Raw genomic sequence first — 20,633 nt, 5'->3', positions numbered from 1 at the left:
ATTGGAACTTGCTTTTGGAGGGCAGTTTTTGTCTTTGAGAACATGGAATGTCTTATTTAGATTTTTTTAGTAATTAAAATCCACCTTTTCTTGCAATGTATTTGAGCATTCCTCTGCATCCTGCTTTAATTGATTGTGCTAGTTTCATGTGATCATGTTGCAATTTGTTTTGTTCCTTCTTTTTTCAGAACATTGATGAAGGAAGGCTAAAAATGAGGGCAAGTTGTCCCATAGTGAGTGATGTAGGGATGAAGGAGAAAGCCATGAGAATTCTCATGTGTTATAACCCCATTTGGCTTAGAATTGGTCTATACATAATCTTGGGTGGTGACTCCTTGTTGCCAAATGGTGATGTTAATTCTGAGCAAGAAAATGCATTTTTGAGGATGGTTCTTGAAAAGCAGTTTCTCTCACACACTGGTCTAGCCAAAGCCCATGCTTATAACAAGCAGGTTGAGGGTTTATACCGGCCGGGCTACTATGAAAAATTGGGGAATGTCATATTGAAGAGATTTTTGTTGCTTGTTATCATAATTGACAGAGCCAAGTCTCAGACAAGTCTTCCCCTTAAATATGGTATTGATGGACTGGATGGCGGATCTCCTCCATTGTTCTCCTTGAAATCTAGTATTAAATCAAGCCGCCAACTTATTCTTGGTAATTTAATTTTCTTCACATGTCTGTATACATTTGTGCTTTTTGCTACTTGTTTACTATTTTTCTTACCAGTATGCAGTATGTGGCTTAAACTTTTTCTCTTAACTCAAATTAGATTTCTTATCATCCGATGTGATGCATGGGGAAGGCAATGTTCTAGCGCATCTTGTGATTGTCGGGTATAAAGTAACCTACCAGCAGGTAAGCAACTTGACCTGTAAAAGTTTTCTTCTGAGGGTCAATTGTGAAACTCCTACCTGTTTTTCAACATTCTTTTTAGATGAAGGATCTAATTCTCTTGCTTACCTGCAGCACACTTAATCAGTTGCACAAAATCATAGTGATTTTATTTTTTATTCAACAGAATCCGTTGATTGAGTATGACTTCAAAGTAAGTGATGTATTCGAAGATCTCCAAGATGGAGTCCGGCTTTGCAGAGCCATTGAACTCTTGAAACATGATTCCTCGATTCTTATGGTTTGGTGTACAGAGAACTGATTATTATTTTGTGTTATTTTTTTCTGCTTAGTCTTGATGATTTGATGATCTTTTTGGTTGGACTTGGACAGAAAGTAGTAGTTCCATCTGACACTCAGAAGAAGAGTCTGGTCAATTGTGGTATTGCACTACAATATCTGAAGCAGGCTGGCGTACCATTACTTGACGAAGATGGAACAGAGATTCTTGGAGAAGATGTGGTTAATGGGGACAAGGAGCTTACACTTTCCTTGCTTTGGAATACGTTTGTTCACCTACAGGTGGGTTTTGGTTTTTAATCATCCATACTTCTCATTTTTCTCAGTCTAAAATTTCATAATTGTTTAACTAGAACCAGCAGATATTTCATTGTTTTGGATTGGTAAAAATATATCTCGGTCAGATTCTATTTTTGCATGTGAAGGAACTGATGAGCCACCGTAGCTTTTGTTGCCAATTTCAGGAAGGAATCTGCTCATTTAACACTTATGGTCTTTGCAGTTGCCTCTGTTAATCAGCAAAACACTTCTATTGGAAGAAATTTCAAATATTCGGGGAGTTGCTGCGGTATGATTAATTTCTGTGTATTTGGGTATAAGCTCTTGCATGTTTAAATATTGACCTATTCCTTTCATGTATCTGAAAATTCATCTTGTATTCTAATAAGTGTTTTCTTATATATTATATCTAGCAGTGTTTCTTGTCTTATTTGTGTCTCCATGGCTTGGCAGGAGAGCTCAAGCACCCAGACGCTCTTGGATTTGCTTCTTAGTTGGATTCAGGTGTTTACCCAACTACACAAATAGTGTAATTATTAGGTTGTGGTCATGTTTGTTAAAATTCGACATTTTACAGAGAGTGAGTGCGGAATCAAGAAATGTTCACACAAACAATGAGGTGAAAAAGTAAATAAAATGCGATCATTATTCGTATGAGCTAATGCAAAAAGGCAAATAAAATAGATTATAGACTGAATATGCTTGCTGAGAGATGAAGAAACAAAAATCATTAGCTACTCTGGAATTTTACTGGTTTGTCTTAAAATGGGTAGATAGAAGGAGCTAGTGAGATAAGCTCATTCATGTGAACTGATGCAGACACTTCCCTGGAAAATAATACATTTTTAACTGAAAAGAAGAATCATTCTTCCTTCAGGCAATTTGTGAATCTTATGAGTTGAAGATCGAAAATCAGTCTTCCTTACTGGATGGAAAGGCCATGTGGTGCTTGCTTGACTATTACTTCCGCAAAGAACACGATTGTTCATGTTCATTTAAGGTAATTCCCTACATTTCTCATCTACAGTTTTCCAGTCTGCAATATGATTAGGCTCAAACTTATTCCAGTACGGTTCACAGGACCCAGATGGAACAAACAGAGAAGTTTCCATCATGTCAGCAATTGAGTATACGGATGCAGTGCACAACTACATACTTTCCCAAAAATTAACATCTTTATTAGGGAACTTTCCGGAGGTAACAATTTTGACAAGGCATTTGCGTATCAAAATTAAAATTTTTGGTGCATGAAATAGACCTAAACTAGTTCCAACATGAGCATTTTGGTGCATGGGGGATAAAGAACTCAAAATTATCTTAGTTCAAAGCTAATGCTAGTATGTTCATATTTATTATAATATCAGATTCTCACACGTTAATGCTTGTGTTAGATTACTGCTTATTTTGATGCACATTTCTGGGCATATAGGCATTCATGCTGTGTCAAAAAGACAAATAAAAGGACATTTTGGACTAAACATAGTAATAGAGATAAAAAAAGAGGTGACAGGAGAGATGAGATGCAAGCCTAATGTATTCTCCTCTCTTTCAATTACTAATAGCATGAGTTCAATAAATTAATAGTGATTCGAAGCAATCAACTTTTCTGAATTTTGTAGTCTACAAATAATTTATTTGATTAATTCAGTTTTGTATGATCAAGTAAATTTTCTTGGTAAATTGACCTAAACTAGATGATACTTCAATTTGTTTGCAACTTCATTTACCATGCATGAAGAAGAAAGCATGGACAAGCACAGTTCATAGGTGACTTGGTTATCTGCTACCTAATCTATATAGTGAAGGCATTACCAACTTGAATTTTTTGGCACCCTCATTTTCAGTGATAATGTGTTTTCCAAGCATCTTTAAAAGTATAGATCAAGTGGATATTGCTTTGCAGTATGGCATTTTATTGCACTAATAATGTGCATGAGACTGCTGCATGCAGGTTTTACAGGTCAGTGACATACTGGAACATAATGGTGCATGTAATGGACAGAGTGTAATGGTCCTCTTGGTGTTTCTCTCAGTTCAACTACTTGTAAAAAGAAACATGGTAATGTTCACCTCATATTGCTTTATGTATGGTTGTAAGTTGACATCTGGAAGTTTGACTTCTGTTTTGTTACAGGATAAGTTAAATTTTCATAAAATGCTGGGTTTTGGTTGCCAAGGTCCAAACAGCAGGAGCTCAAGTACAGAGTGGAACAATGATAAAGGTCTGACTTATTTTATGTTATCTTTTTGGAACGTTGAAGTTGATTGTAGCTTGTGATTTTTTCTTATACTATTATATAACATACTGGGATTGTCCATTTAATAACATGAATTCCAGTTCAAGAACTTGATTAGAATTGTGGGGCTCTATGGGCTCCGTAATCCGGTCATTCTTGGTGAAAGTTTTCTTGCTTAAGGAAGATTAGATTCAAGCAGTGGTAAACTGGTGAACATTATGCTTTAAGAATCAAATGGAACGCTATATCTATTCGATCAACATCTTTGTCGATTCAGATAAGGTATATTTGACAGTGATTTGTAATGTATCAGTCAGGTAATTCTTTCGCAATTTCCCTCGAAAAGTTTGGTGGTAATGAATGGATTTTGGAACAGTGAGTTCATTGTAAAGTTTGTGTGGCTATTCTATTACTTCCTCGTAGAGAAGTTTGTTCACAACTAATGGATCCATTCCATGATAAGAAAGTGTCTACTTGGTCGTCATTCAACTTTCTGCTTGTACACCTTACCAAGTAGGAGTTTCATGATCTACAATAAATTTTTCTAACATGTATTGGTGCTCATGTAAATATATCTGCTAGTGCAGATTCAACGAGAGGTTTTAAGGCTATAATGGCTTGGTGGCAAGACATGGCAAAAGAGAATGGCAAGTGCAGTCTAAAGCCACCTGCGGTTTCTACAGAATGCTTCTTAGCTGGCAGAAAGGGCAAGTCTATCCAAAGAGGTAAATATCACAAGATTTTGCTGGTTTATGGTTTATTTAAAAATTCAGGGGGAAGATGGTTCTCTTATTTTTTTATTTTGTTGGGAGATCCTTCAAACTTGGTTGAGTCCATGAAATCTCTGAGAACAATGCTTGATTAATCTGAATTGAACATTTAACTGCTGCAAATTCTGAAAAAATGTCAATTAGATTTCAGGCGATTGGATGGTGCCTAATTACTTTCTTAAATGGTGAGTGTGATCTAGGTATAAAGTTATTTATGCATGGCAAACCTAAGAAATTTGTACATATTTTTCTTCAGTTATTGCATTAGCTCTGGAAGCATTGGTTGTCCACATCACTGCTTGCTTTGCATGCTCGTACCATCACCACAAAACCTTTCCTTCTTTCATAAGATAAGGAAGTAGAGAATTCAAATGCCCTTCTTTTCTCTTTCATTTGCTTTTTGGTTGGGGTTAATCAATGAACAAGGTATCCTGACAACCAGATTTGTTTCTTGCTGTTCCAGAGAATGCTGCAACGATAATCCAGTCCCATTATAGACGAGTACTGGAACGCCGAAATTATATGAGAATAAGAAATGCAGCTCTAGTTTTGCAAAGCGTTGTTTTGACCTGGCTCTCAATAAAGAGGAAAGCATCTGTAAAGGTGCTTGGGGCAAGGAGTAAGATAGGATCATTAGCTTGTTCATATTTCCTCTGCACGAATATGGTACATATTTTTGGTTTTTCTTCCTTTTACCTCGTCTGATTTATAGCTACATTACAGCTAGGAGGACTCCCCTGGAGAAGTATGGGATGTATTTTGCATTTATGGTTGACAGGCATTACTTTGTCAACTTAAAAAAGTCGATCACAGTCATTCAGAAGGCCACAAGGGCCTGGATTGCTCAGAGGCACTGCAAAGGAAGTACCATATGTAATCAAATGCATAATCCAGATCTCATTAATGCTGCCACTGTCATTCAGAGCTGTATCCGTGGACAGATAGCAAAGTCTGCTTATGCTGAAAGGGCAGTCTCTCTTAAAGAGAAAGGATCAGTTACGGCCCAAGCTGACATAGTGGGTGACCTCCAGAAATTAGCGGCAATCAGAATTCAGCATGCTTGGAGAGATTACATTCTTAACAAATCCATACGTTGTCAGCACTCTGCTGCAACTAAAATCCAGAGTCATTATCGTGGTTGGCTGATGAGAAAGAGTTTTGCATGCAAGAAGCGAGCAGCAATAATAATTCAGAGGAGTTTCCGGAGTTCAAGGAGCAGGAGGGATCTCCAGATTCAGAGACAGCAAAATGCATCCGTGATTATCATTCAATTACATGTCCGTGGATGGCTGTCTCGAAGACAAGCTTATACAGAAAAAGATCTTTTTATTAGGATCCAGGTAAAATTTTTCTGAACATTTGGTAATATCTTTTGAAGAGTATGAAGTTTTACAGATAAAGTAAAAGAATATTATTTTGTTGTTATGTATCAGAGCTTCTGCCGTGGGTGGCTGCAAAGAAAGGAGTTCTTGTTCCATAAGGATGCTGCTACAAAGATCCAAAGTGCTTTCCGCCGCATGAGCTGTTCCAAGGCATTCATTTCTCAGAGGCATGCTGCAATTGATATCCAACGTTTTGTCAGAGGGGCGAATATGAGGAGAAGGCTTCTAGGTAATTCTTCTTTTATTGAAGTCTTTCGTATCTGGATTTTCGTGCTGTTATAGATCTAATCATCTGAATATGCACTAATGCAGGAGCTCTCAGCTACCACAAGGCCTCAAATCACGGCATCCAGGGCCTAGAATTGAAGATACTAGTTCAATCTGTTGTGAAGTTGCAAAGATGGTGGAGGTGTGTTCTGCAAGTTCAAATGAAAAGGAAGTCGGCAGTGGTTATCCAATCACATTTTCGAGGATGGAAGGCGCGGCAAATGGCTCTGAGAGAAAAGCAGCTTAAAGTGAAAAGAAAGTCGGCTCTGGTTATCCAATCACATTTTCAACGATGGAAGCAGAGGCAAACGGCTATGAGAGAAGAGCAGATTACAGTGAAAACAAAATCGGCAGTGGTTATCCAATCACATTTTCGAGGATGGAAGGCAAGGCAAATGGCTCTGAGAGAAAAGCAGCTTAAAGTGAAAAGAAACTCGGCTCTGGTTATCCAATCACATTTTCGACGATGGAAGGCGAGGCAAAGGGCTATGAGAGAAAAGCAGCTTAAAGTGAAAACAACATCGGCAGTGGTTATCCAATCACATTTTCGAGGATGGATGGTGAGGCAAATGGCCAAGAGACAAAAAAAGCGTGTGGTTGTGATTCAGGTGAGTTGTTTTCAATCTTGACCTTTGCATGCTTCATAATGCTTCTTATGTGGGTAACCCCCCCAATATTTTTGTGGTCGTTTCTCTTGACACTTAACTTTATTCCTTTCTTTGTAAGAAATGTGCAGTAATTTGATTTATCGTCGGTTTACTTGAACATATGTTAGAGACAGTAATAAGGATTTATCCTCATCTATTCCTGAACTTTCAATGCGACAGTCATTCTGGAAAGGTTACCGTGCACGGAAAAATGCAAGAGGCGAGCTGCTCGACTTGCGCTTGAGAATGGAAAAGTCTGCTGCAAATGTAGATGACAGCAGGCGCTTAATAAACAGGCTTGTTGCAGCATTATCAGAACTTCTGAGTATGAGAAGTGTCAGTGGCATTTTACACACCTGTGCAACTTTGGGTAAGCATTTATTTCCTGTCTATGCCTTTCCAATCAGTAAGCTGATATCATGTTTGCATAAAAAAACCTTTGAGATTGTGACATTTCTTTTATACATTGAGAAGTTGGTATAGCATTGATAAATATCAAAGAGTTGCAAGAGATGGCATAAAACATGGATGTCTTTTACAGATGTGGCCACAGAACTTTCACAGAAATGCTGTGAAGAGCTTGTTGCTGCTGGAGCTGTCGGCACTTTACTCAAGTTAATTCGCTCTGTCAGCAGGAGCATGCCCGATCAACAAGTTCTAAAGCACGCTCTCTCAACTCTCAGGAACCTTGCCCGCTATCCACACCTGACCGAGATATTGGTCCAGAGTCATGGATGTGTAGAAACAATTCTTTTGGAGTTTGTCCGGTATGTCGGAATTCTGTGAACCTATACTAACACATCTAGATCATCAGATCACAAGTACAAACATTCAGTTTTTTGCCTCTATTTCCCTCACCAGAAACAAAGAGGAGGGTTTCTTCGTTGCCTCTGAACTGTTGAAGAAAATATGTGTAAGCGAAAACGGTGCTAAAGCTGTTCGCAGTTCACCAGCTCTATATAAAAGGTTAAACAACTTTGCGGAAGAATTGGCAAGGAAGGCGAGAACCGACAAGAGGTCAGTAGTAAGCAAGAATGCATCCATAGCATTTTCCTTGTACAATTAATATGATATGTTCTCTATACTGATGGTATATAATGGTTTTCATTGATAAATATACGAGTACAGGAAAGAAAGGAACTTGCCGGCAAGACAACATGCAGAGAGAAGACTGAAAGAGGTCGTTGAGCTCCTCAAACTCATTGCAAATGCAAATGCCTAAGCCAATCTCAGTTCCAGCCTGCAGGTGTTTTTCTATTTTGTAGTTTTCTTATTAGTGTGTGTATATATATTAGTTTTGCCATGCAGATTCTGGTCTGTCTACCATAGGAGAGTAAAGTTATTCCCAAATTTGAAGGAGTTGAGATCGTACTCAATTCCGACTGTTTCTTCCTTAACACCTCTGATATTAGCTGTGTTCTTCCGCGGATGTTTCTTTTACTTTTCAATGAAATTTAGCTTACACAAAAAAGTAAAATATTATAAATTGTTATGATAGTACAATAATCTCATATGATTTCCATATCTTAGAAAAAAACCCAACAACGATTCCAAATATTGGCATTAATTTAAAGAAAAATCCAATTTTTATTAGGGCCAATAATGTGTCTCTCGTGGATATGAAAGTCTTGGAGGGGTGGAAGATATTTGAGCAAGTTGTGCGGATTAATAATTAATTTGGCAAATGTGAAAGTGTGCCAAATTAATATTGTAATATTAAGGTCCATTTATAATTGAGAAGAGTGGTACTGGTCCCATGAGGCCGCCGCCCTCCAAATTATCTTTTCAGAATCCAACTGAATCTGTAGTCAAGTGGCCAATAATAAATATTATCACACCCTATTGCTGTTTGTTTGGTTAAGCCAAAAGTAGTCCCAGGTGACATTTTTATTAATAGAAATGAGTAAAGAGCTGTTCACTGAAAATGAATAGATTCTTGACTTGAAGTGTTTGCCCATTCAAAGCCATTACAATTTGTTTACTTTCTGTTGCTTCCAATCACACCCTGTGGAAATGATGATCTTGCTCTTATGGCCTTGGAAAATATCTTACTCTTGTGCATATAACTTGAAATTAAAGTTGGACCAATAAAGAGTATATATGAATATAATACAGATTTTTTTTTTTCTCCAACAATCAAACTCAAAGAACTTAGTACATTTCAATCCAACAAGGCAAGAACCTAATGTTGGTACAACAGAACTTCTTACCTCAACACATCCAAAGTACTAAGAATGTAAGTATACTATGCTATAATCAAGCAGCTCTTGCAAGATGATGCATCCTGTCAGGCATGTCAGCAGGATCGATGAAAAATCCCCTTCTGACGAAGGATCTTGGCACCGTAACCGTCAAGACTCCGGCGACATACTCTGCTGCGATTCCATCAACATCGACTTGCCCCGGCAGCCGGAATTTCCTATTGAAGCTCCTGTAGGGTTCTTCTGTGGACTCATTCGCCGCCTCAGTTCTTATGATGAGGTATCTTGAATCCTCCACTTCCACTCTTATTTCTTCTTTCCGCACGCCTGCAACACAAACCCAAATTCAGAAAGGAAAACAGTTTGAACCAAACACGGAATTAAGGGATGATTTTTTGGATATTTGAATACCTGGGATGTCAGCAGAGTAAATGTGGGATTCAGGGGTTTGAGTCCAGTGGACGTAGTTTTCGGGGACGAAATGATAAGGGAGGAGATGAGCGGATGGGAAGAAAAAGTTGCCGGAATAGGGATGGAATGCTGCTGGGACCTCCATTCCGCTTTCCCTTTCCCTTTCCCTCTCTCAAGAGTGAGAATTGTTTGTGGCTGCCAAAGGTCTGAATTTTGTGACGAGGGGATTGGGAGAGGGAAAGCTGATTCCATCCATTTATAGGCAGGAAACTGCGGTGGTGGTTGGCTCAGAATCAGAAATATGATTGGCTCCTCAACTTATATAATTAAATAATCCAAACTAGCCATTATTGACTATCTAAGTTTAAAATTGAAAGAAATGTAGATATCTTCTCGTGATTACAACATATCTTTTCTTGAAATGGTACCAATTACATAACTTACAAGCAATTTGCCCTATTGTGATATGATAATTGCTGGGGAGTACATCTTTGTTGGAGGAAGTATGCTATTTTTACTTTTTATAACTAAAAAATAAGAGCGGGCAATCATATAATGGAATGTCATATAATGTACACATTCCATTCCAACTGTGGTCGACGGTATTTTAAAGAATCCAGCGCAGCACCACTTCAAGCACTCTTCAAATCTTGATAATTTTTTTCAGTTGGGTTCTCCCTGTTTGGTTAATTGTATTAAGTATTTATAATAGCCAGATGATTGATATAGAAATTCGATCTATAATAAAAAAAATAAAGAATTTAAGAGGAATTAAGTATTTTGTTAATATTTAGAATAAAGTATTATGGGCTCCTTTGATATTTGTCATAATTAAAAATAATTTTTTTTATTGTTTAAAAAATTAATATCAAGTAGTACTTGTAGTTGTAGCAAATCTTAGGGAACCCATTGTAATTTACCCTAATATTTATAATCAAATTAAACTATGGATATTGTCATCAAACTATCAGGATCTGGACCTCCAGCTTATCGATTTCTGCGGCAATATACATATGAGACTATGAGTAATGATTTCCTGTTGAATACCAACATCTGATTCCTAAATGAAAGATGAATTTTCCAGACGATGCCTAAACTGTCACAAGAGAAACAAATGATGCAAAGATGGAGAGAGAACTGATGTTATAGTACTCGGGGTAGCCAGAAAGAAGAATGGGCTTTCACTGTCTAATCCTCGAACGATTTTAGTACATAAACAAGCAGGCTCATCATTATGTAGATCAATACATGAAACACAAAGTTCACCTTGTAAGGGGAGGAGGGCCATAACGACAGCAAGAACAACAGCTCTATTTCCCTCTCCATGTGAAATTTCACTGGACAAGCACAACAAGACTTTGTACTAACAGGATCTTTGTCAACATTGAGCATTGTCCTAGAATGCTGGCCTAATTTATTTTCACTTCATCAAAAAAGTCTCCTCATCCATTGCTTCTTCTGAACACTTTGTGGAGGTTGAACTAGCTGAGCTGTTTCTCTCCTCGTACCCTTGGTTGGGCGGGTGTGAGATTGTGACCGCAACAAGATCGTTCCCTTTGGCCATTTCTGCAGACCACTGAACATCAACAGTCTCAATAAACGGCTGAAACCATGTCAATCTAGAGTACTTGGGGCCTGCCCCAACATCTTCCTCCAGCAGGGGGTGCACCAACGCAATCGCCCTCATAACTGCATATGCAAATCTAAGCTCTTCAATCTTAGGATTTCTGAACTCAAGCTCACCAGACGGCGTGCACCGAACAATATCAAAAATCGGAAACCGATCTTCACCTGACTTCTCCAATGCTAATGATTTTATCATTCGCTTATTGGACAGAAACATCAGAGACTCCATCTCGTACGTCACTCTCAGAAGCTCAACATTGGGAACCTTGATTGTCTCCCTAGAGCCTGTGGCTTGCTTAGCATCATCTTCAGACCTGAACATATAAATTCCCAAATCCCCACCATCCCCACCAATGAACTGTATACAGGGAAAGGGCTGTTTCCTACCATACCAATCCCAATCCTTTCCCACCTTAACACCAAAAAGATGCGCCGGACGCAAACGCCTCCACGGATCAGTTCTATACAAAGACGCAGCAGCTTTATATAGTGACTTAACAAAGGGGGGGCTAATCCCATCTATCTTCATTAGGCATGTTCCAGATCCAGGGCCAAGTCCAGGACCAGACCCGAACTGTTGTTGAAATCTAGAGAACAAGTTCTCTAAATGCACATCCATTTCAATTTTAGACACTCCCCCGATAAACAGATCCAACACTACCCTCACAAAGGCCACAATCGACACTGTGGGTGAACTGGTGGAATCTGAACTACTGCTCACAACTATACTCCACAACTTAAACAGTAAAAATGCAACTTCACTTGAAAGGTGGAAGAAAAAATTTCAGCAAATTCCTGAAAAAGAGATACATTGGTTAACAAGAAAATATTTGGTATGCGAAGGCAAGGGATGACAGTCTCATACCAGGTTTGTGGAGAAGAATTTGCATTTCTGGATTCTGGTGTCTGAAAGAGGAAGGCCAAAGTGGGCCAAAAATTCGTCAAAGCGATGAGCTTGAAGTTGGGCTTCATGGATCCAACTAAAAGCCGATATTGGGCTGGGCTCAAATAAAAAAGTAATTTAATAAGCCCAATGTTGATTAATTAATTTTTTGGAGTAATGTTTTCTGATTGTCTTTGGGGATAGTAATAATTATATTTTTAAAAAATATTTAATACATTAGAGAAGAACACAAACAGGACCCATATTTTCCGGATCTAATTGGCACATAACGACTGGTCAAGGGGTATTAGTGGTACCACAGATTGTATTACTATTAAATAATAATCGATAGATAAATATGAATGAACTTTTGGGCCTCTGTTTGGGTGTGCGGTGGACGGAAGCAGAATAAAAGGCTTTAAAATCTACCCACATACCCTCTCTCTCGCCTTCTCTCTCATCATCCTCTCATTACCCTAATTAGGGTTCCGCCTCTCCCCCCCGCCACCTCTCCTCACAAACGAACCTAGGTTCGACGATGATGCAGCCGGCAACCACCATGGTCCCCCCTCCAATGGCCCCACCACCGCAGTACCAGCAACAGCCACCACAACAGCCATCGCAGCAGTGGATGCCGCAGCAGCCTCAGCAACCACAATACCAGGTTCCTCCGCCGCAACAGCAGCCGGCCGCTGGATATTACTACCAGCAACCACAGGCTCCCGCGAACGCTGTTCCGCAGCAGTACGCCGCCCCGCCGACGGCTCAGGCTCAGCCGATAGCCGATGATGGGATCCGGAGTCTGTGGATCGGAGATCTGCAATACTGGATGGATGAACAGTATTTATATAACTGTTTTGCCGCCACCGGGGAGGTATACGCGCATATCTGCTTAGTAAACGCTCCCGTGAATTGTTTTCTTCTGTCGTTCTTTTTTCTTCCCTCTGTGGCGGTCGGGGGCGTTTTTCTGACAGTTGAATAAATTGATAAGATTTTAAATTTGAGTTTTCGGGTAAAGCATGTTTATTTGTTATTTTTGGTTACAGATTTCAATTTGTTCAAATTCGTTGTATATCTTTTTCTTGTATAACCCCAATTGTATCTTCATTTCGCGATTTGGCTCCTCTTACTGTTGTTTTGCCTGTTGATTCGTTTGGTTTTTGGGTTTGTTTTATTTGTTCATATGTTTTTGCGTACGAGATATAGTTTATCAACATACTTGTCACAGGATCTAGTTACTTAAGAAGCCTGGGGTTTTTGTGCTTTTGGTAGTTGATGGAGATATTATAGTCAATAGAGAGCGCACGCTTTTCTATGCATTTTGTGACTAATATTCTCTGGAGAGTTGCTAATGAAGGATGGAATGCCCAAGATGTAGTTTAGAACCTGCTTGTGATGCAGGGTTAGATTGTTTAAGTTTCTTAAACTTGTTTTCTTGCTGTCTGTAGGTGGTCTCAGCCAAAGTCATCCGTAACAAGCAAACTGGACAGTCAGAAGGTTATGGCTTCATTGAGTTTGCTAGTCATGCTGCCGCAGAAAGGAACTTGCAGACATATAATGGCTCGCTAATGCCAAATGTAGAGCAAACTTTCCGATTGAACTGGGCATCCATGGGTGCTGGTGAAAAACGTGATGATGCTCCTGAATACACAATCTTTGTTGGAGATTTAGCAGCTGATGTTACTGATTATATGCTTCAAGAAACCTTTAGGGCCAATTATCCTTCAGTCAAGGGTGCTAAGGTTGTCACAGATAGGATAACGGGGCGAACGAAGGGTTATGGGTTTGTGAGGTTTGGTGATGAAAGTGAACAAATACGTGCCATGACAGAGATGAATGGAAGGTTTTGTTCCACCAGGCCTATGCGAATTGGCCCGGCTGCAAACAAGCAGAAAGTTGGTGGTCAGACAAAAGGTATGCCTTAATACACCCGGTTTTGTCGGTGCATTTATAGTTGCATCTGCTGACTTTGGTTGTTATTAGTCGTTCTTATGTGTTATGATGCTTTGTTTTTAATTGGCAGTTTCAATGCATTGGTGGCTTTTTTGTTTTGGAATATTTGGAGTATAGATGTCTCTTTGTTCAGCAATGCTATTAAGTTGCTTTCTTTGATTTCTTCAAGATAAGCACGGCTTACGACGTCATTTCCTTCCAGTACTTTAAAAATTTTGGGTTATGAAGTATTAAAAATTTGCATAATCTCATAAAAAACTCCGGTTGTCTCAAAGCAGGGTGTCAGGAGGCTCTATCATATAGGGGCCTGGAGCCAATTTCAGCTGAAATGATAACTCTTTTATTGCCTGGTTTTGTGTAGGTCAGTTTTATTTTAATGTTCCTTACTTTTTGGTTCCATCAGGCATTAATTATGCTACAAATTTCAATTTCTTTTCCTCCGCCAGTCCTTTTACTTTCTAAGCTTCCAGTCAAGTTAAAATTACATTTTTATTCCAGCCTTTTTAATATTCAGTTTTAATTACAGCCAGTATAATTACTCTGTTCTTCGTATACCACTTTCCTTTGTGCCATTAGATAATTATTAGATTTCTTTTGTTCCCATCCTATTATTCTCCAAGCACTTACCATTGGATCTGCTCCTGTTAGAAAAGGCTCACCGTGCAGAGTGGGCGATTGTCTAAGGTCAGTGAAACTGCTTACAGCACGCAGGTTTCAATGGTTTGTGCAGCAATGAGTACTTTATACAATTGTCTTAGTTGGTCTCGCTGTTGGTTGGGTTACTTTTGTTCTATAATATTCTAGCTTTCCTTTCCCATCCAAGTCTTTACCCATTAGGAAGGAATGTTGGTTAAGTTTACATCTTTTTATCAACTCTAGAGGTCGATATGGAAGTTATTTTATTGTTGTGAAAGTTCCAAGTATAGTGACTGGATTAGTTTTCTGTTTTGCTTGTCAGTGAAGTCGGAAAAAAAAATGCCTCTATTTTGTTATTGGGTGCCACATAATGCTCGACTCTAGAAAGGTGTTTTGTGGTTTTCTTATATTTATTGCTAAAGTACAAATTCTGTTGAAGATTGGATTATTTTCTCAGGGAGCCGGAAATAATATTAAGTAGGATAAAGAAACGAAAATTAAACATAGCAAAGAAAAGAATATCCAATTATCTATTTGTATGTATCCCTCGTTCTTGTCTTCAGTTCTCATTGTTCAATCAGATATCTCCATGTATAGCTTCTTAAGATACTTTGATTGCTGCACTTATTTGTCTCTTTGTATGTCCTATTTTATGGTGCATGTTGCCAGTAGTTGTGCTTTGTTCTGCCTTCTATTTGAGGTAGTTATGAAGAGTGTTGCTTAATTTTGTTGGCATTTTACTTTGGCGGTATTCGATTCACCAGATTGACTTGAGGTCGTTGGCTACAAATTTTATCGATTGACAAAGTGCTTCGTAGGCCCTTTAGTACTATACTGATTGTTCTATGGTACATTTTGTATATTTAAAAGCATGTGCTAGTTTTGCTTTCTAGTTAGGAAAACAATATCATGTTTTTTGTTTGGATCTGTCACTGTATTTTCTATAGTTTTTTTTCCTCTTTTCTTCACCACATATGTCAAATTGCAGCATCGTACCAGACTTCACAAGGAACTCCGAGCGAGGATGATCCAACTAATACAACTGTCAGTAAATTTATTGAATATATCATATGTTCCTTTTTCTTTCATTTTGGAAAAACAAAATTTATTCATGGGTTTGAGTTTTTTTCCCTTCCAGATCTTTGTTGGGAATTTGGACTCTAATGTCACAGATGAACATCTAAGGCAGGTGTTTGGACAATATGGACAGTTACTTCATGTAAAGATACCTGTAGGCAAACGATGTGGTTTTGTTCAATTTACTGACAGGTAATTAGAATGTCACTAGTTGTTTCTCCTGTTGGTTTAAAAACCAATTTGTGGGGTGTAAAGTTTTTCCTTTCATGTTCATACGTACATGATAACAGAAGCTGTGCTGAGGAAGCTCTACGGATATTAAATGGAACTCAGTTGGGAGGGCAAAGCATTAGACTCTCATGGGGCCGTAGCCCTTCAAACAAACAGGTTAATATCCCCCAAGCTAAATTTTTGCTCTGGGTTTCGTATGCTGAGTTTCAGCAACTCATCTACTCAATGTTTCAGCCTCAGGTTGACCCTAACCAGTGGGGTGGTGGATATTATGGATATGCCCCTGGATATGAAACCTATGGATATGCTCCAGCTGCACAGGATCCGAATTTGTACTATGCCGGTTACCCTGGATATGGGAACTACCCACCACCAGCACAAACGCAGCAACAACAGATGATGCAACAGCCTCAGGTGTATATGCTGACAAGTTTTGCAACAAAAATCTAAGTATATGTTATTGGTGCTTGCCTTCTGCATTAGAGCTGTTTAAATCCTTGTGGTCACCTTTTTTATCTTCTACTCGGCTCTTGTCAGAAGGTCTCTAAGAGCTTTATTATTATATTCAGATGCCACTCTTCTCTGTTAATCATGTTTGACTCGTAAATATTTTTTTCCCTTTGGACCTTGAATGGTTTGGTGGTAGATTCTCGGCAGAGAACACATAGGGGTGTTCATGTTTCTATTTTAGATCTCTAAAATGTTTTGATAGAACAAACAAGTCACCTGGTACTTAATTGTATATTGACAACTTGGAAAAGGTAGTGTACTTATTTCAAGTTTGTTATGGAAAATTATGTTATTGAAATTGATTATGTGAGGCCGTCTTTAATGATATTCAGATGTAACTGGATTTAGTTTGTAGGAAACATGTTCCATAATATCTCTGAATTTTGGCACTTTCATCTTAACCTATATTTGCTGTCTACTCTGTTGATCTATATGTATCTATGATGCTGTTATTTAATAATCATCTGTTGTGCAGTGATCTACAGGCCCAAAATGGGGATTGATGGCTTCTGAATGTAGCAGCAGGGATTATGGAGATGAAGCTGCTAGTTGTCTAGTATGATTCTAGCAGTTACCGAGTCTGTAAGACAATTGTTGGGAGATAGTGTTTTTAATTCGATGAGTAGTTATGTTGAACCGAATTTGGCTCTGCCTGTTTTCTTTAAGTTTGTTATGCGACGAGGGAAACTTGTCCTCTTCTTAGTTTTATGGCTGTTTCGTACCCTCACTTGTATCTGCTCTAAATTTAAAGGATGCAGGCACTTCTTGTATCTGGTTTGTTTGATGATTTCTTCGAACATTTTACTTTTTGATTTGTGATGTTTTGTTAAAACTACAGGTTGTTTTGTTTGTTTGCTTCCAAGATTTGTAGCAAGACGTGTGAATTTCTAGACTGGATTTTATCTTTGGATTATGCTGATTACCATATTCATGCAGGAAATGCATTTTATATCATGAATTTTTCTCAAATTGTAATTTTAGCCTTTGTCTGAGTCTGTCAGCGGGGGCTAGTTGATTTGTGTGATGTACATAGTTATGACTCTGGGCTGATTAGAGAATGGGTGATTGGCTTGTAGATTTTTGTGATCGACATTGTTATGCCTCTGGTTGAGTAGAAAATGGGTGGTTTTGCGGATGTTTCTATAACGGCATGCATATTCTTCTACCTTGGTTTCTCCTTGTATGACTTTTTGTCCTTAGAATTTCATTACTATTGTATAGAATGTAGAATTGGGTTACTGAGTTCAAGAACATTATTGATGATTTGTTTTACATTTTTGTAAGATTTTATGTTTCCAGGTTTTATGTTGAGTTTTTAAATTTATACTTTTCAGTTTAAATTATTCGTGCATTCATTCTGCAGTAATTTAATTTATATTCTTTTTCTATCCGTGAATTTATAATCTGATACGTGCATGATAGCAGAAGCCTGGATACAGTTAATTGGTTCAAGAATTTTGCTCCTGAGTAATTGTTTAAGAAATATTAGTTATGGCATGATTAAAATACAACTTGAAAAGTGTTGAAGGCCGTGGATAATTGCAGGACGTCTACTAACATTAGACCGGGGAATAAAATTAATCAAGAATTCCTTTCAACTGCAGAGAACGTAACAAAGAATTCCTTCCAACAAACACAACTTCTACCTATAGTCAGAACTCCTTACAAGTGCATGTTGGATTAGAATGTGTCATATAAGTTGTTTGATCTTGCATACATCCTTGGGGTCATTCCGGTTTCTTCAAGTTCAAGCAGTTATTTGTTGCTTGGCTGAACAGCTCCTGCACCTGCTGCAGCTCCTTCTCTGCGGCGAGAACATTTATAATTATGAGTTCCAGATTAGACATGCAGCAATGAAAGAAACTAATCCATCAACAAAAAGCATGGTTCTAGCATGCGGGATCTGCATCATAGTATGATAGCCAAAGTTGACAAATTGCCAGCACTAGACTAGCAGAACACAATTTAGAATAGTCTACGTATGCAATCAATATTCTGCTTTCACCTCCCCTGAAAATCTTCATATGTAGACTTGATGCGGCAGTTCCCATGGCTGAGGGGTAGTAATAATTATCCTAGATGCAGAGGAATTACAGGCTAAAGATCTAGTTCAGGATTTCCATAAAGTAGAGGCAAGAATCAGTAGTTTACAACCTCATATTAAAATTACATCTTATCCAGTGAAATGATGGAAACAAACAGGGAGAGAGCAGAAGAACTGAAGTTCCTCATTTGTTGCTAGAAAAGAGCATGGTACATTAAAATTCAAATAATGTTTTTCATTGTATTCTCTTTGGAAGAACTGAAAGATCATACCTGCAGCTTCCAGTTGCTTTTGGAGTTCCTGTCCAATTGCATCATTTTCAGCCTGCCAGTGATTCTTTTGATAAGTAATGTTTGATTATTGCACAACAGTATGTTCCATGTACTTAAGTTTGTTCACACATTCAAATGAAAGTTATGTACTCTCTTACAAATGAGAAAATATATCAGGATATTAGTCATTTACAACATGAGAAGCAATTAAATAATATGAAGGCAGGAAAGCGAGATTAGGGTGAACCGACATATTAATCTTTCATGATGCGAATCAAAAGTACTCTTGTTTTCCTGCATGCTAGATAACCGATAAAATACAGTCCTACTCACCGATAAAATAAACAAAGAAAGCACAGATCGATTTTTCCATGAATTATATGAGCTATTTGGGCATAAAGGTAATCCATCTAGACCAACATGATCATTTTGCTAAATCATGCAATTAACAATAAAGAAACATGAGTTCACACCTGGAGTTCCACAATTCGTTTTAGTTGAGCTTCTTCACCTCCCTCAGATAATGGAAGTGCAGCAACTAATGCATCAAACTGCAAAAGGAGTTCTCAGTTAAAATCTACAGTAGATTTCTGTAGCATCAGAAGATGCTTCCTAAGGATGAGCACAATGAGACCCCAACAAAATTCACCAGCAAACTATACAGGATAGTGTCATACAGGGGAAACTGTTTGGACTGCTCAAGTAGTGACTAAGGCTGAAATGATCTGTAAATTTGAGGTCATAAATGGGAATAATAAGTCTATCGTCATGCTTTCTAAAGTTGGCCAAAGCCTTAGCAGAAACCTAATTACAAATCCTGATTCACCTGGATAATCATTGATCACTGGTGTCAGCATTCTTATTAACACATTAACCTAAAACTCTTTTCAGGGTTTTACAGTAGAACTTCTAATTGTGCTGTTAGATGTCGGGAAACTTGGTTCAAATAGCAATGTTGCTGCTCCTCCACAAATGTACATTGGTTGATATCAAGTAAAGACAAGAACAATAGAACCTAGTAACAATTTACGTGTAAGAGGAAACCTTTCTTCCTAATGCGATTAGGCTCCAGAGACAACCTAATCGGAGAGCAATAAGTTACAAGTGAAGTCGGCCTCCCTAAAGACCAACTGTGCAGCGATAGAGGTTTGAAGAAAAATGACTGGTCTTACGTTACAAAATCAAAACAAAAACCCAGTATATCTCCAATGTTATCCTCAAATGGTGAACATTCGTAAAAGTGAATAAACAAAGAGAAAAACTTAGAAATATAAAAGGATATGTGACAAATACCGAAAAATTTCATGTGCATTTCATCTATGAAAAGACGGAATAATTCACAACCGCAAAAATGTCAAAAAAGCGAAAGTATATAATTCTCCACTAAAGGGAAGGCCAAATTCAAGCCGATTACAGAGCTTTGGGCTTCCTGACGAGAATAACCGACCAAAAGACAATAATTATGCTTACAAACACTCGACGTGTATTATATACCTAAAGCAGTCCAGATAGAATTTTCTTCCAAGTTCATTGCATATTAAATAAATAAAAAAGTCAAAACGTAAACCTGTTTTGCCGCTTTCACCAATTCAGCACTGAGAAGCTTGGGCTGCTCAGCAAGATTCGCCGCGTCTTCTACACCGGTAGCATTGGCAGGAGGTTCGGGATAATTAGGCGAGAGCTGTACTGGGGGCGCATCCCTCTGAAGTGTGCCAAAGGTGTTGAATGCAAGTGATGCAATTGTATTCACTTGTTCCTGCAATTGCGATATTATATCCATCCCCCGCGATCTAAATTTGTTCCGGTACGAAAATGCCGGCCGTGGTTGTCAAACACGAAGTCCTAACGCTGGGATGGATCTATGTAAATCGGGTGATATGTCTGACCGTAGCGTCAGAGTTGGACAGGAAGGAGCGTCGCGGCTCTCTCTCTGTTCCTGTTGTTTATGTGTGCGTGAGTGGCGCCAGCGGTGGATATGGCGGAGCGAGGAGAGAAAATCGAAGAAACAAGGGGAAGAGTGGAGAAAGCAGAAAAGAGAGAGATGGAAGAAAAAAAAATGAAAAGAAAAAAGTA

At 38.4% G+C, this 20,633-nt stretch overlaps 5 protein-coding genes across 7 annotated transcripts in view; 2 read left to right on the top strand and 3 right to left on the bottom strand.

The window, feature by feature from the left end:
* The window catches only part of LOC105175362 (abnormal spindle-like microcephaly-associated protein homolog), a 10,158-nt gene extending 1,980 nt beyond the window's left edge, over window positions 1-8,178 (top strand). The window contains exons 2-20 of one of the 2 annotated variants that reach the window (XM_011097787.1): window positions 189-657; window positions 773-858; window positions 1,022-1,135; window positions 1,228-1,416; window positions 1,637-1,702; window positions 1,867-1,917; window positions 2,291-2,413; window positions 2,494-2,610; window positions 3,365-3,472; window positions 3,548-3,635; window positions 4,238-4,375; window positions 4,884-5,039; window positions 5,144-5,760; window positions 5,854-6,031; window positions 6,115-6,677; window positions 6,897-7,086; window positions 7,258-7,483; window positions 7,578-7,733; window positions 7,845-8,178. In XM_011097787.1, the coding sequence (XP_011096089.1) occupies window positions 189-657; window positions 773-858; window positions 1,022-1,135; window positions 1,228-1,416; window positions 1,637-1,702; window positions 1,867-1,917; window positions 2,291-2,413; window positions 2,494-2,610; window positions 3,365-3,472; window positions 3,548-3,635; window positions 4,238-4,375; window positions 4,884-5,039; window positions 5,144-5,760; window positions 5,854-6,031; window positions 6,115-6,677; window positions 6,897-7,086; window positions 7,258-7,483; window positions 7,578-7,733; window positions 7,845-7,938 (3,729 nt within the window). In that variant the 3' untranslated portion in view covers window positions 7,939-8,178. Of the gene's footprint in view, window positions 1-188; window positions 658-772; window positions 859-1,021; window positions 1,136-1,227; window positions 1,417-1,636; window positions 1,703-1,866; window positions 1,918-2,290; window positions 2,414-2,481; window positions 2,611-3,364; window positions 3,473-3,547; window positions 3,636-4,237; window positions 4,376-4,883; window positions 5,040-5,143; window positions 5,761-5,853; window positions 6,032-6,114; window positions 6,678-6,896; window positions 7,087-7,257; window positions 7,484-7,577; window positions 7,734-7,844 lie in introns of both variants that reach the window. The other variant, XM_011097786.1, reaches the window with a different exon arrangement.
* LOC105175361 (15.4 kDa class V heat shock protein) lies at window positions 8,774-9,571 on the bottom strand. The gene is made up of 2 exons (XM_011097785.2): window positions 9,329-9,571; window positions 8,774-9,244 (listed from the first exon to the last, which is right to left on the bottom strand). Exons 1-2 carry the CDS (start codon window positions 9,471-9,473, stop codon window positions 8,973-8,975), a joined length of 417 nt encoding a protein of 138 aa, XP_011096087.1. The 5' UTR covers window positions 9,474-9,571; the 3' UTR covers window positions 8,774-8,972.
* LOC105175359 lies at window positions 10,165-11,867 on the bottom strand. The gene is made up of 2 exons (XM_011097784.2): window positions 11,820-11,867; window positions 10,165-11,749 (listed from the first exon to the last, which is right to left on the bottom strand). Exon 2 carries the CDS (start codon window positions 11,571-11,573, stop codon window positions 10,749-10,751), a length of 825 nt encoding a protein of 274 aa, XP_011096086.1. The 5' UTR covers window positions 11,574-11,749; window positions 11,820-11,867; the 3' UTR covers window positions 10,165-10,748.
* Window positions 12,215-17,094, top strand: LOC105175358 (polyadenylate-binding protein RBP45). 2 transcript variants are annotated; one of them, XM_011097783.2, is made up of 7 exons: window positions 12,215-12,711; window positions 13,286-13,751; window positions 15,415-15,470; window positions 15,565-15,695; window positions 15,794-15,890; window positions 15,975-16,148; window positions 16,720-17,094. In XM_011097783.2, exons 1-7 carry the CDS (start codon window positions 12,376-12,378, stop codon window positions 16,720-16,722), a joined length of 1,263 nt encoding a protein of 420 aa, XP_011096085.1. In that variant the 5' UTR covers window positions 12,215-12,375; the 3' UTR covers window positions 16,723-17,094. The 2 variants fall into 2 exon arrangements, with proteins under 2 accessions (XP_011096085.1, XP_011096084.1); XM_011097782.2 differs by having other exon boundaries at window positions 12,216-12,711; window positions 15,969-16,148.
* Window positions 17,767-20,601, bottom strand: LOC105175357 (mediator of RNA polymerase II transcription subunit 21). Its single transcript, XM_011097781.2, has 4 exons — window positions 20,128-20,601; window positions 19,034-19,111; window positions 18,561-18,612; window positions 17,767-18,048 (listed from the first exon to the last, which is right to left on the bottom strand). The coding sequence occupies exons 1-4, from the start codon at window positions 20,338-20,340 to the stop codon at window positions 17,972-17,974; spliced, it is 420 nt and encodes a 139-aa protein (XP_011096083.1). The 5' UTR covers window positions 20,341-20,601; the 3' UTR covers window positions 17,767-17,971.

This window comes from Sesamum indicum, linkage group LG12, assembly GCF_000512975.1.
Source record: "Sesamum indicum cultivar Zhongzhi No. 13 linkage group LG12, S_indicum_v1.0, whole genome shotgun sequence".
In the NCBI taxonomy this organism is placed as follows: Eukaryota; Viridiplantae; Streptophyta; class Magnoliopsida; order Lamiales; family Pedaliaceae; genus Sesamum; species Sesamum indicum.
This window is presented reverse-complemented; position numbering and strand designations above follow the sequence as displayed.